Consider the following 15,006-nt stretch of genomic DNA (forward strand, 5'->3'; position numbering starts at 1 on the left):
CCTTATCCTAGCGAGGATTAAGGTCCTCGAAAAGAAAGGCAAAGATATAAAGGTAATATAATAGAAGATTAAGGTATTCTAAGTAAAGGTTATAAAGAAATAAAATAAGAAGAATATTTATAGGCTAAGAAAGACCCCCCTAAAGGTTAAGGACTTAATATTAAGATTTAATATTCCCTAATTAATTAATATATTAATAAAAATAAAGATAGTATATAAATAATATAATCTATTTTATATCTTTAAATATTATAATAAAGTAAATTATTATAAGCTAGAGACGCTTAATAGCTATAAGGTTATTAAATCTATCTATAGAGATTACTTAAAGAAGTTTATAAAGGATAAGAATAATTAATAGGAAAGAGAATTAGATAAAAAGGAAGCCCTTAAGAAGCTCTAAGAAGAGAAAAAGAATTCTAAGGGATATAAAAGGGAGGAAAATATATAAGTAATAAAGAGTATAAAGAATTTAATTAATTAAATAATTAATTAAGAAAATAATAATAAAAGCGATAATATAGATAATAAGGAGGAAAATCTTAGTAAAAAAAGTAAGATATAATACCTAAAGAGATAGACTCTAGTATATATAAAAATTTAATTCCCTAGCCTTATTACTAAGTAAGCTACTTAGTATAAGAGTCTCTAAGGAGAAATAACGAGATAGGTAATTAGTATTAGAAACCTATAAGGATCCTTAGGTTTTTAGTAAAAGAAAAGAAAAAAAAAGAGAAATTTTATATTATAATATAACTATTAGAAATTTTTAATAAAACTAGATATTTTATTTTATAAGGGATATATAGAATATTTAATTAGATACTAGGGATACTACCTAAGATATAAGGGATATTATCTAGGATAGGCTAGATATAATAAGAAATAGCTATAATATTATCTATAATATTTTAGATATAATACTTAAATTTATTATTTCTTAGAAAATAGGCTTAATATAAAGGTAATAAAAAGTAGCTAGGAATAAATAAGAGTCCTAATAAGAATATTAGAAGTAATTAAAAATAATTAATTAATTAAAAAGTAATTATAGATATAAAATTAAGCCTCGCTATAAGGTAGGCTAAAATAATAAAAATGCTATATTATACCTACTTAGAATCTATAATTACTTAAAATATATTACCTCTTAAAAACTAGTCTTATTAGCCCTCTTCTTAAGGGCAAGTCCTCGTAACTTATTAAGAAGTTAATAGTTTATTTCGGTAGACCTATTAATTAAAGGGTATTTATAGGAAATATAAGGATAAGATATTAGATTTAATTAATTAATTAAAACCTTATCTAGTAGATTTATTAAAGTCTCTTTTCCTAGAAGTAGCTATTTTAGAGGACCCTTTATAATAGACTTTAGTTAATATCTAGTTATAAACTCCTACTTATAGGGCTTTTAGTACTAAATATAATTAATATACTTCCTATTTATAAAGCCCTTAATAGAGATATAAGTTAAGAAAAGATATAAGATATATTTTTTATTTTAGCTAATATTTATTAAATATAATTAATAATAATAGCGATAAAAAATAGGGTTATAATAATTAAGAAAGGCGATTCTAAGAGCCTTTTAGTACTTAGGGCATAAGATTAATTACTTAAAGAATTAACCGCGAGGATAGGCGAAATTAGCGGGGATATAGATAGGCTAAAGAAGATACTTAGAGATTAAGGAGATAAGCTCCCCTATGACCTTATTAGGAATACCATAGCGTTTAAAGAATATTTTTATATATGCCTTTAGGTTCTTACCTAGGCTATTATTAAAAGTAAGCTTTATATATAAAGGATAATTATCCTAGTTAAGAGCAAAGCGAAAATAAATCTAGACCTTTAGATACTCGCGGATTTATTTAATTATTTAATTAAAAAGAGTATTAAAGGCAAAAAAGATTTAAAAATAAGCCTAGGGAAGATAGGCATTTTTTACCTCCTAAGGGATAATCTTAAAACCTTTATAATTACTTTATTATAAAGAGGTACCCTTCTAAAAATTAGAATATAAAATCTAAGTCTTAGCGATAATTTAAATATTAAGAAAAAGATTTTATTACTTAGTAGCGAGAATCTTATAAAAAAGCGGCATAGATATAATAAATTAATTAATTAGAAAGCGCAAAGAGGTATAAAATTAAAGAAGAAAAAGAGGGAAAAATAAAGAGTATAAAAGGTTAAGTATATAAGAAGGAAGAAAAATATATTAAAAAGGAATAGCCTATTTAAGTAATCTCTATATATAAGACTATAAATTATAATTAACCTTCGCGGGTAATAAAAGAATTATTTAGTACCGAAGTAATTAAATAATTAATCTTCTCTTTTTATACCTATCGCATAGGTAATACTTTATCTCTTCTCTTTATATAGATAAAGCCTAAACTTATTTTATTCCCTCCTACCTCTTTATAAACTAACTAATTAAATTATAAATACCCTTTTATTTATTTTATATAATTATAATTAATACTTAAATAAATAAGAATCCTTTATTTAATAACCCTCGGATTAAGATAAATCTAGTAATTAGTTTTATTGCGATCCCTATATCTCTTTAAAGATTATTATTATAAAGAGTATTAAGTCCTTTTATATTTAATTAAATAAGATAATATTATAATTATATTATATACCCGCTATAAAGATAAAAAAGAACTATAATACCCTAATCTATACCCTATGAGTTATTAAGATATTACTAAAGACTATATTTTTTACCCCTAAGGGCCCTTATAGGTATATAAGCATATAGCTAAAATAAGCTTACTTAATTACCTAGGTTAAAGGTATTAATAGGCAAAGAAGCTTCCTTAAGAAGGATAAGACTATTACTAATATAATTCCCGAATTATATAATAATAAATAACTATTATTCTTTTAGCCTTATAAGGAATAAGACTACTAGGACCTAGTAACCTTTAAGTACCTTTATATAATAGATAATTAGTAATTAATTAATTAAAAGCTAAGTAAGACTAAGCTCTAATAAAGCTACTTTAAGAACCTAACCTTTAATATCTCTTAGGTAAATTATATTAAAAGCCTTTAGTATTTATATTAAGATCTAACTTATAATAATAAGATATTACTTAATATCTCGATTAGAGGAGTACTATAGATACTCGCGAATAGGCTTAAGAAGGTTATTATAATTACTAGGTATAAGATTAAGATCCCCGGGAAGGAATTAAAGTATAATTCTTATTAAAATACCCCTATGCTATACCTATTAGATTATTATAACTAGATTAAAGCCTACTTCGATATAGGGTTCTATAGGCCTAAGAGATAATATAAGTCTCTTATTAAGAAGAGATTCTTTATTAGCTTTATCTAATACTAATATAATAACTACTTTATAACCTTTATTTAGGATAAAAAGAAGGTAGACCTTTATTACTTTAATACCCTATTAGATAATTAGATAATTCGAATAAAGAATATCTCCCTTGCCTAGAGAGAATACCTTATAATAGCTAGATAACCTTATAACTTTAATTTTTATATAATCCTACTAACTCCGCAATAAGGAGCCTAAGAATATAGCCTTTTATTTTTATTTTATCTCTTTTAGACCCTTAGAGGGTTAATAAGATTAAGTATAGATATACTTACCTAACTTTGCCCCCCTATAACCCTAGAGATTAATAAAGAGGAGAATAAACTAATAGGATTATTTAATTTATTAATCCGTGACTAGATATTAAACTCTTAGACCTATATAGGAAAATCTAAGGATATTATATATAATAATAATATAGAAGTAATTAAGGGTATTTTTTAGACTATAATTATTAATAAGATTAAGATCTAAGATAGTTATTATTTATATAAAATTAGAAAAGGACCTTTTACGAAGTATTAATTAACTTATATAAATAAAATTAAGTATAAACTAAGCTTCCCTAATAAATTAAGAGCTATAGAATAGCTCTATATTAATATAAGAGGTTATATACCCGCAGAGCTAGAATCTATTAGTATTATTAGTAATTAAATAATTAATTACTTAATCTTAGCCCTAATAATAAATCCTAGCGATAAGGTATTTCTTCCGCGAAGACCTAGGCTATTATTAGCTATTATTATAGCTCTAGTCCTTATAGATATACCTAATAATCTAATTAGATAATATAAGCGCTAAGACTTTAAAATTAAGGATAATATATTAATTTTTAAAGGTAGGGAACTTATCTTATTAGATTCTTTATTAAGTTCTAAAGTATCTAACCCGGGGTTAAAGGTAATAATAAAGAAGCTAATAAACCTAATATTAAACTATAAGAAGTAATTAATTAAACTCTTATAATTCCCTTTATTAATAGTATTAATAGTAATAAATAAGCCTATTACCCCGGTACCTCCCGAGAAGATAAAAGACCCCTAGACTCCGAGTAGGCCTCTAAAGTCCCTCTTACTAGGTACCCTAAAGCGCCTATGCCCCTCCTCGAAGAGTAGCTCTAAGTATATATAATTAAGCTTATTATTAAGCTCTAGAGGAAAAAAATCTAAGCTAAGGGCTTAAAAAGGCAATAAACTAATTAATTAAATAATAATAGGTTATAATTAGGGCGAGTATAAGAATAAGTAGCCCTATATTATTAATATTATACCTAATATTTAGGGCGCTAAATAGTTTATTTACTTGATTTTAGAGAGCAATAATAAATATACTCTAATAAAAAGAATAATAGGCCTAGCTATAAAGATTATATTAATATTTCTAGGGTTAAAAGGCTAGCTTAGGGAGATAAAAAGCTAGCCTATATAGCGACTATTAACTAGGAACTATATAACTTATATACTAGCGGGTCTTATAAGATTATCCCAATAGGATAATATTATATAAGTAGCCGCATAGCTATAGGCCCTTACTATAGCTTTAAAGGAGAATAAGGACGAGAGAATAAAGAAGTAATAAAGAAGCTAAGGTAAATAATTAAATAGTTCATAAGTATTCTAATAGGTAAGAAATCAAGTTAGGGAGGTTATAGGCTAAAATAGGCGAAAAAAGTATCTAGGATTAATAAGGCTTTTTAGGAACCGTGAGGATAGGTATTAAAGCCTCATGGGGAGCTATGAGTTAGGGGAGAGGTATATTAGGCCATTTTGGGCCATTAGGTAATTTCCTATATATAGAAAAGAGCTAAGGCTATGGCCCTAATTATTATTATTATTTTCTTTAAGGATTAGATTAAGAATAGGGAGCTTAAGGGCTTTTTTCTTAAGAAGATCTTTATTACTATTAATTAATTATTTGCCCTTATTATTTTATATAGTATTTAATTTATAAGAAAGTATATAAAATCTCTTTTTTAAAAGTTATTAAAAGAAAGTTATATAAGAAGTTTTAGCTATAGTTAGTATATTCTATTTCTCTAATAAACTATCCCAGTGGGATAATATTATATAAGTAGCCGCGTAGCTATAGGCCCCTGCCACGGCTTTAAAGGAGAATAAGGATAAAAGAATAAAAAAGCGGCAAAGAAGCTAAGGTAAATAATTAAATAATTCATAAGTACTCTAGTAGGTAAGAAATCGAGTTAGGGAGGTCACGGGCTAAAATAGGCGAAAGAAGTATCTAGGATTAATAAGGCTTTTTAAGAACTATAAGGATAAATATTAAAGCCTCGTGGGGAGCTATGAGTTAAGGGAGAGGCATACTAGGCCATTTTAGGCTATTAGGCAATTTCCTATACGTAGAAAAGGGCCAAGGCCGCGGCCCTGACTATTATTATTATTATTTTCTTAAAAGATCGGATTAAGAATAAGGAGCTTAAGGGCTCTTTTCTTAAGAAGATCTTTATTATTATTAATTAATTATTTGCCCTTATTATTTCATATAGTATTTAATTTACGAGAAAGTATATAAAATCTCTTTTTTGAAAGTTATTAGAAGAAAGTTATATAAGAAGTTTTAGCTATGGTTAGTATGTTCTGTTTCTCTAATAAAGTACCTTATTAATCCTAGCCTTTAAAGCTAAGGGTTAAGAGTAATAAAGTTATTAAGCTACTTTATAGCCTTAGCCTCCTTACTTTTAATAGCTAAGGCTTAGGCCTTAAAGGTAGCCTTAATCTCTAGAAAAGAGAGAGCTTTAGAGCTATTACCTTTTAGTAAGACCTTAAAGTATTTACTACGAGGCCCTTACTTAAAGAGCTATTAATAGGCTATATTAGCTCGCTAATAGCTTTTAGTAGCTATAGAAGGCTATAAGGCTATTGCCTTAGAAGGCTGGCCCTTCTGACCCTTTTGCTATACCTTATAAAAGACCTATAGGTGCTCTTTAATTCGCCATAGCCTAGAGCTAATATAGAAGTAGCTAGGCTTAAAGGTATAGCGGAAGCCCTATTACATAGGCTCTCTAAGTTATAAGATAGGAGGGCCTAGAGGAATAGGCTTAGGTAGCCCTATAAGGTCCTTCTAGCCCTAAAGAAGATTAAGCTTAGTAGCCTACTCTAGGGTAGGCTTAATCTCTTTAAGGGAAAGCTAATAAGGCTATTAATAGAGGTATTATTAAATTTAGTTAAAAAGAATTATAGTTTTATAAGTCTTATAAATTAGAAGGGAAAAAGCAGGGATATAAGTAAAATAATCTATAATAATAAGGCTTATAGGTAGCTAGAATATAAATAAAGGTAGAGGTTAAAAATAGATAGTTAGGAAAGGTTAGAGTCTTTATAGAAGAGTAAATAAAAGAGGAAAAATAGAGGTTAAAGCTTATTAGCTAAGGAATTACCTTAGCTATAGCTAGCGAGGTGGTTAATATAGCTAGGTACCTAGGTTATAGCGGTAGTTAAGGAGTTTTAGCGTAGCGCTAGCTATATTAATTACCTTATTAAAATTTCTCTTAATTTTCTTTAAAAATTAATAATTAATTCTAAAAAAATACTATAGGAAAAGGGATTTTATTTTTAAACTCTTCGTAGCTTAAAGTTATATATATCTTCTTTTTATAACCTTAGCCTTAATAGAACCCTCTTTTTTAGAAAATATCGGCTAATTAGAAAAAAAAATATCGGCTGCCCTATGGTCTGCTAGCATAGAATTTTTTTCCCATAGAAAAAAAACATTAGTAGCTTAGCCGACGTTTTTCATAGGTAATAGGGGTTCTAGAGTCTCTTTTAAGAGAACTATTAGTTATTAATCTTAATTACTTAGCTAATATAATCGACGAGGTTATTAAGTTAGTCTTCCTTATAGAGTTTAGCCTATACCTCTTTCTTAAGTTTATTAAAAAAAAAGGATATTAAGGGTTTTTAGTCTTAATTAAGCTTTAAGGTAAGCTAGAGGTATTTAATATTATATTTTAATATAGAGTAAGTTTATTAAAATACCTTAATTTCTCTTTTTGCCTAGGCCTTTTTATTTATTATTTTAAAAGCTTATTAAAATATAGCTTTAAAGGTTTTAAAGCTAGAGTAGAGATTTATAGTTTAAGGTAAGTATTTATTAAGTAGTTTAATAAGGTATTCCTTTATAGTAGGTTTAAACTAGGCTATAATATACTTAGTAAGATACCTAGCGGTATATTAAATCTTATTAAATACTATAGTAAACTAAGTAGGGTAATAAAGTATAAATATATATAATTATATAAAGAATATTAATAACTTATATATAATATTATTAAACTTCTTTAGTTATTCTAGCTTTAGGATTTCTCTAATATCTTTGCCTTTTATAGCGGTAATTACTATATTATTAATATTCTAAATATTCTTATAGTATTATTAATTTTAGGCTTATTAAGTAATAGCTATATAATCGATAAGTCCTCTAAGTTCCTCTATTTCGGTAGTTATAATAATAACCTAGGTATAGAGTTACTTAACTTCTTTATTATTGCTATTTATCTCTTTATTACTATTAAGGTTAGCCTAAATTAATATAATAGGGGTAAATAAGTAGTTAATAGGTAGAGCCTATTAGTAGTTATTACTAAGAGTAGCTTAAGTAGCTATTATATTTAATATTATTTAAGGTAATATAAGTAATCCTCTAAATAAGAGCTATTAATATATAATAATTATAGGGTTCTTAAGGGATAAACTAGTTATATTAATTTATATTAATAAAAGAAAATATTATATAACCTTAAAAGGTAATATAATATTACGTCTAATAATATACTTAAGGTATTAAGTATAACTAAGTTATATTAATAGCTAAGGTAATTATTATATAAGAAAATATAATAAGTATATTTTATATATTATTTAGTCTTTAAGTTAAATATAATTAAGTCGAGTTAAGTTATTAGTATTTAATATATATAGTCGAGAGAAGTTAAACCGACTTCGTTCGACTTATATATCTTCTTGCCCTATGATTAGCTAATATAATAGGGTTAGTTTTCTGCCTAGCGTTACCGCCCTCGACCATATTATGGCCGTGACATAAGGTAATTAATATATAAGAAAGTATAATAAGTATATTTTATATATTATTTACCTAATATAATTAAATATAATTAAATTAAATTAAGTTATTAGTATTTAACTTATATAATCGAGGGAAGTTAAATTAACTTTATTTAACTTATATATCTTCCTTCCCTATGATTTATTAGCGTAGTAGGGTTAGTTTCTTACCTAGTATTACTGCCCTTGACTATATTATGGCCGTGATATATATAATATTACTTAAATATAATCTTTTAATATATACCTTTTTTATAAATATTATTATTTATTTTACCTAATTAATCTTACCCCTTAGTTTTCTATAAATCTTACCCTATGCTTTTATAATTTATATTTCTTTTTATATGGGATTTTTTATGAATTTTATTAGAGATTGCTGCTGAATTGTTAGTAGGTCCCTGCTAGGAAGTTCGCGGATATTTCTAAGCGGCACTAGGAATAAATATTTGAGGGCAAGGTCTTGATAGTACTATTCTACGCCTTGTTCATCTCCTTAAAAAAGAGCCGGCCAACGGCGTCATTACAGTAATTAATCCAAATAAACTCTTGCAACAGCTCTCTCGCCTCCTCCCATTCCAAGCCTCGAGTCAGTGGTAGTACCTCCCATTTTCACTTGTCGCGCAGCCAGGTCTCATCGCGGTCGAAAAATGCCAGGCCCCCAATCATCAATATCCAAAACATGGCGTGGCCGAGTCGTTCCGTCGATGGCTCGACTGCGCAGCACAGGTTCCGCAACTGATCGCTGGAATGCTTGTACTTGATTCTGATACCCATCACGTTAAAGGTCGTCGTCAGAAACGCCAACATTGTCATACGAAAACACTCTCCAAGGAGATCTTCAATGGCACCTTGAAGCTCCAGAAGTTGATACTGTGCCGTCCATATCCCTGCATGTAACTCAGACTCCAGCATACTATGAGGGGCTGAAGATGTTGCATGGTTTAGCCGGTGGACAAGGAACTGTAGATTGAGAAATATCGATACCAGCCTCGAGTCCTGAAGAAAATCGAGCATCTGTCCTCTGACTGGAGGTAGGGGTAGATAGCCCAAGCTGTAGGCAGGACTAATCAAGGAACGAGCAGCTAAGACAGGGTCGGTTTGAGGAAAGATGGGTTTCTGCCCGGTACTCAATGTCAAGCACAAATCAACACTCAATCAGGTGAGTCAATATATCGCAAGTTCGGATCAAGAAATACTCACCGCGAAAGCACAACTGGCAGTTGTGGATTACCACGGAAGCTGTCCATACCACCACGGAGGCGAATTATCTCTTTCAGACCAGCTGCATGGGCCAACATGCCTGCCTGATCGTTCCCGATAGCGGACGCGACACCCAGAGCAAAGACAGTGGCGACAGTTGGGTTAACAAGCGCGCGGCTTTGAATCGAGAGGGTCTGGTTTAGCTGGGAAATAGCCTTCCTGAGGTACAGTGATGTGCTTTTTGATTTCTCTCGATTTAGAAGAAAGTCTCGAACAGCTGCGCATACGGCAACCATGGAACAAACATACGCAGGGTCTGTCAGAAGCCAATCCCGCCACTGTGTTGATCGGATGTCACAGGGAAGCCCGAATCCAGCGAGTGAGAACGCCCTCAGTGTACCAGGCCAGACTAAAGCAACGTGAGCAAACTGTTACTTTCTTACTTAAAATCATAAATTAGTCTTACTATTTGCCATAATTTCGTAAGAATCGGAATTCATCACCACTGCTAAACGAACCGCACGTGGGCAAGGTTGGGGTGCCGGAAGTCGCTCAACACCATCTTCCTCGATCACTACCGTAACACGAGACTTCCGATTCGACGGTCCTTCTGACGAGGCTCCTTGACTATCCGGTAAATATGGAAAGAGGTCATCACTAAGGGGCACGTGCCCAGCGTCTGAATGGTTGGGAGGGCTTCGCTTGTTTTTGCCGCGCATGCAGTGGCTTCGGATCAGTCTTCGATCTGACGCCTTTGGCCTGCCTAAACTGTCGGTCGCCAAGAGAACAAATCCGTGGCGCTTCGGATGACTTGGCGCCCTAGACCGACGACTTTCTGCAGCTACATTTGCTTCTGGTTGCAATGTGGACATTGCCGGAAACCTCTTTGCTGGACGTGACGCATGCGGGCTTGCGGCTCAGAGCGCGGCTGACAAAGATGTAGAAGGATGCCTGTTTCCGTTGGTTCGGGTGGGATACGGGATATCAGAGGAAGTCCGAGCAGTTGAGCCGGGTCGGGTCCCAGCTTTGCCGGTCGATCGCCATTGGTGTGCAGCGGTGGAATATTCGTCCGACTGCATAGCGCTAGGCGAGACATTGTTTGCCTCTTTTGGAAACCCCCTGGTCAGTGTTGCACTGGATTATCCACGCCATTGATGCAATTGGGTCACTCGTATGGTCACAACGCATGGCTTGATAGAAGATACCTATCAGGTTGGCCTCAATGGGATCAACTGCTTAAGGGTTCCAAGTAACTCTTACCACCGTCTGATGCACTTGCAATAATGCATGGCATATTCCTTCAGGATCTCTGATTGAAGATGCAAACAGGAAACTCTAGCACCAGCCTCACAGGGCTGGTCGGGTTTCCAAGTATAAAGGGATCTCAAAGTCCCGTCTAAACGTTGTTAGAACTCAATCTAGCAAGAACTTATCATCTTGATCTTGTAGTAGCATCCTTCTACAGTCATGGAGAAACACCACTGTTGGTTTGGCTCGGCTTCCTTCGACCCTGATGTTGACATTCCAGACCTCAGCGGCAAAGTTTGCCTCGTTACAGGTAGCAACACCGGTCTAGGATTGGCGACACTCAAGGCTCTCGCAAAGCACAACCCTGCCAAGATCTATCTGGCGGCACGCTCTCGCTCCAAGGCCGAAGCTGCCCGCTTGGAAATCCAGGCTTCATCGCCAGCCGCAGAAAAGGCAAATATCGACCTTCTGGACTTGGACGTTTCATCATTCCATTCTATCAAGGCTGCGGCTGAGCGAGTCAACAAGGAAGTCGAAAGACTAGATATCCTCCAACTCAACGCTGGCATCGCCATGATCCCTCCCGCAACCACTGCAGAGGGTTACGAGATACAATTCGGGACGAATTACTTAGGACATGTCCTGTTCACCCAACTCTTGATGCCGAAACTGCTCGCCACCGCCGCTATGCCTGGAGCCGATGTAAGGATTGTGTCCATGTCGTCCGTTGGACACAAGCCTTTTGCTCCCAGCTCCGGCATCATCTTTGACGAACTGAAATCGGATATGGGTAATCATGGAGGACACGAACTATACGGCCAAGCCATGCTCGCCAAGGCCCTCTTTGCTTACGAACTCGCCAAGCGGTTCCCTCAGATCACATCGACCTCACTACACCCTGGCACAGTCAAGTCGGGCGTTTGGGGTGGCAACAAAGACGTCAACTGGCTGATTTTTAACGTCTTGGTTAAGCCTGCAGTTGCTTTGACCGGGGTTACCAACGAGGAGGGCTGCAAAACTCAACTGTGGTGTAGCTTCAGCAAGGATGTGAAGAATGGGCATTACTATGAGCCGATTGGCAAGGAGGGAAAAGAAAGCAAATTAGCTCGAGATGACGAACTATCAGCAAAGCTGTGGGAGTGGACTGAAAAAGAGCTACAAGCCCACGGAGCCCCAGGGTGGAAGCAAGCATGAAACAGGCGGCGCAGATGCGAGCGAGGCGAGGGATGGACGTTGATAGTGTCACGAGAGTTTTCATAACATGGTTGTCAGATTCGCCCTCTAAGTCCGGTGACGAAGCATAATTGGAACTAGCCAGAGACTTTATGATTCAAGTACAACGAATTTTAGTATTTTGGAAGTTCGTAGCTTTCACCACTGGTCTACCTTCTCTATGCTATCCACCCACTGAGACCACGCCCACCAGGCCGCAGCAATTCCAATAGCCCAAGGGATGACCTTTGTTGCTGCATCCCTCAAAGCCTTTCTTAATAATAGTGTAGCTTTCTCATCAAACCATGCCTTCTCATTCAGCTTGAAATTCACTGGGAGGGACATCTTTTCCTAGTTCTCCTCACCTATCAAAGAAGGGATATCTCGTATAAACTCTGGTTCAGGCCGACCAGTGTAAATCAGCTGGACATCGTCCGCCTGCTGTTGTACTTAGCCACATCTGCGCTGGGCCCCAGCTTCGACCATCCGCCCGTCCGGTGGGGCATTCACGTCGGCGCCCGGAATCTACTCTAGAATGTAGATATTGCTCGATGTGCCAGGTTTTTCTGTTGAACTATACGTCTTTCTTAGATGCAATCATAGTTCCAACACTAGCCGTACCCAAGTACAGACGCTCATAGCTGCGGGCTTACCGAGGGATGCAGCCACTCAACTGAGTATGAGGAGAAATATTGATAACTGAATCTCGTAGTGACTTAATGATGTGCTCAAAGGTTGAGCTGTGCTGGTTGGGAGCGTCGTGCAACGAAGAGAATATGGTCTGGACCGAAAGATACGCTATTGAGGTTTAGGAAGGTTCGGAAAAGGCAAGTATATCAAATGCACAGCTAGATGAGCCAAGCAGTATCTATTTCCTGTCAGCTGACATAATCTCACCAGCAGGATCCTTGAGCTCCTTCGCGTAGGTATATTTGTATGCTTATCCAGGGATAAAAGCTAGTAACGTGTGACTGCTGACGCATACTTTCGGCCTTGGTTTCACGTGGTAATGTTACCTTTTATGCTGCTGACATCCGAATGCGCCTTTTATATCACCTCTCCAGGCTCGATACCAAACCCATAGTTGCTTTGGTTGAGATCCTCAGAAATTTCACTACATCAAAAAACTTTTGCTCCTTCTATACAACTAATAAACTATAGCCAACTCTCACGAACCACGTTAGCTATCATGCCAGCCATGTCTGTGGATCTGCCGGCGCTCTTGCAGATTTCAGTGTCTCGCAGCACCGAGGAGAACCTCATTGTCCCTGCACACCGCAGCGGTCTTTCTCGGCGAGCCAGAGAACTCGGATTGCTGCGAGAGCAGATCAACATTGACACATGGGGTGCTAAGATGGCGAATGACTTGTTTGCCCGCCTATCACCACACGCAATTGCGATATCGGATCCCAAGCTCTCACAACTGAAACGACTGCATGTCTTGCTCGGCCGCGCCGTGATTGACCTCGTTGATCGATGGTTCACAGATCAGACGGCGAACCTACCAGAACGGATGCCATTAGATCCCGATGAGGAGTTGTTGTTACGATGGGTTACCAACAGTGGAAAAGTGCCCGAGTACTCTCAACACACCGGTTGCTGGCGCACTGATATTCTTTTTGGACGCAGCTCAGACGGTCTGAGTGATGAGGCACCTCAAGTCTGCGAAATTAATGGGAGACTACCACTCAATGGCATTCTAGCTGTCGGGCACCATGCGAGCGGCATCTCCCGATTTGGGGCTGGAAAACCCGACTTTCAGTCCATAAGCAGCTTAGAGGTAACCACTGTTTCTACGCCCTCAAATGGAAGTATAGCTATTGACATGTCTGGAATACTCTAGGAATCACGTAAGCGTCTGATGGACTTTTTCGATAAGACTAAACCACTCTTTTGCATCCGCGACAAGTGGCCTGGCGTCGACTCTGCCGTTTTCCTACCTGCCTGGACTGTGACCACAAATCAACCAACACGCATTGTTCGCCCAGCCGATCTGGAGATACGCCCGGATGACTCTTCTGTCACAGGACACGCTCTCTGGGATCGATCTTCCAACGTGTTGATACCGCAGTGGTTCGCAGAGATGATGCAGGATGAGTGGGCTAGCCTGGATCCGGCCGTGGCTCGCCACTTGGCGCTTACCCCCCTCAACGACCTTCGGACCATTTTACTGGTGCACGATAAGCGACTTCTGGGAATCTTACCACAAGAGCTTCCGGGTATGGTGGCTCGGGGCGTGCTGACGGCTGATGAGGCCGACATTGTGGCAGAGGGTATTGTCGAGACACTTATTCCTGGCTCTGCGGAACTCCAGGTATTGTGGCAGAAGTCGGCTGCTGATTCGACCGTCAAGGATGGCTTTGTATACAAGCCTTGCCGTGATGGGTCTGGAGAAGGCGTCGAACTCGGTCGTAATCTCACCCAAGAGGAATGGCTTGCCCGGCTTGAACGACTTGCTGACTCGGACGCCCTGCAACCAAATCAATATTCGGCTGTTATCCAGCGGCTTGTTGAGCACAAATGGTACGACTTTGTTCGTCACGAGATTCCAGGCGCCACAGGACTGGAGGTAGACAGGTTTCATCTCATTGGATCCATGTACATGTTTCAGTCACGGATATTCTACCCTGGCGTCTGGCGCCTCGGTCTCGAGACACATCTTGGATTGAGTCCTGATAGCCCGGGAATTGTAATGAGTGCTGTACGTCTGCCTGACAGGCCGTTGTGTGATAAAGATGAGGAAGAGGCGAACAATTGACTGGTATAACCTTGTAGACTATTATTCCTAGGCGCGGTGCTTGTCGGGAAAGGCGACCAAAGACATCAATGAAGCCTCAATATAGTCCACAAATCAAAAAGGTACAATGCCCAAATCATTGGCATCACCGTCATATCGAGCTTTCGCAC

General features: G+C 36.1%; 3 protein-coding genes across 3 annotated transcripts; 2 read left to right on the top strand and 1 right to left on the bottom strand.

Moving 5' to 3' along the window:
* Positions 1 to 8,974: 8,974 nt before the first annotated feature.
* On the bottom strand, positions 8,975 to 10,115 carry NECHADRAFT_98493 (uncharacterized protein; the record flags this gene model as incomplete). Its single annotated transcript, XM_003049668.1, has 3 exons — positions 8,975 to 9,589; positions 9,640 to 10,048; positions 10,106 to 10,115. The coding sequence occupies 3 exons, from the start codon at positions 10,113 to 10,115 to the stop codon at positions 9,049 to 9,051; spliced, it is 960 nt and encodes a 319-aa protein (XP_003049714.1). The 3' UTR covers positions 8,975 to 9,048.
* A 991-nt stretch (positions 10,116 to 11,106) lies between these two features.
* Positions 11,107 to 12,081, top strand: NECHADRAFT_29805 (uncharacterized protein; the record flags this gene model as incomplete). Its single annotated transcript, XM_003049468.1, has 1 exon — positions 11,107 to 12,081. One exon carries the CDS (start codon positions 11,107 to 11,109, stop codon positions 12,079 to 12,081), a length of 975 nt encoding a protein of 324 aa, XP_003049514.1.
* Positions 12,082 to 13,288: 1,207 nt separating this feature from the next.
* NECHADRAFT_29671 (uncharacterized protein) lies at positions 13,289 to 14,857 on the top strand (the record flags this gene model as incomplete). The annotated part of the gene is made up of 2 exons (XM_003049469.1): positions 13,289 to 13,879; positions 13,943 to 14,857. 2 exons carry the CDS (start codon positions 13,289 to 13,291, stop codon positions 14,855 to 14,857), a joined length of 1,506 nt encoding a protein of 501 aa, XP_003049515.1.
* Positions 14,858 to 15,006: the final 149 nt, after the last annotated feature.

This window comes from Fusarium vanettenii, assembly GCF_000151355.1.
Source record: "Fusarium vanettenii 77-13-4 chromosome 1 genomic scaffold NECHAsca_8_chr1_1_0, whole genome shotgun sequence".
Classification (NCBI taxonomy): Eukaryota; Fungi; Ascomycota; class Sordariomycetes; order Hypocreales; family Nectriaceae; genus Fusarium; species Fusarium vanettenii.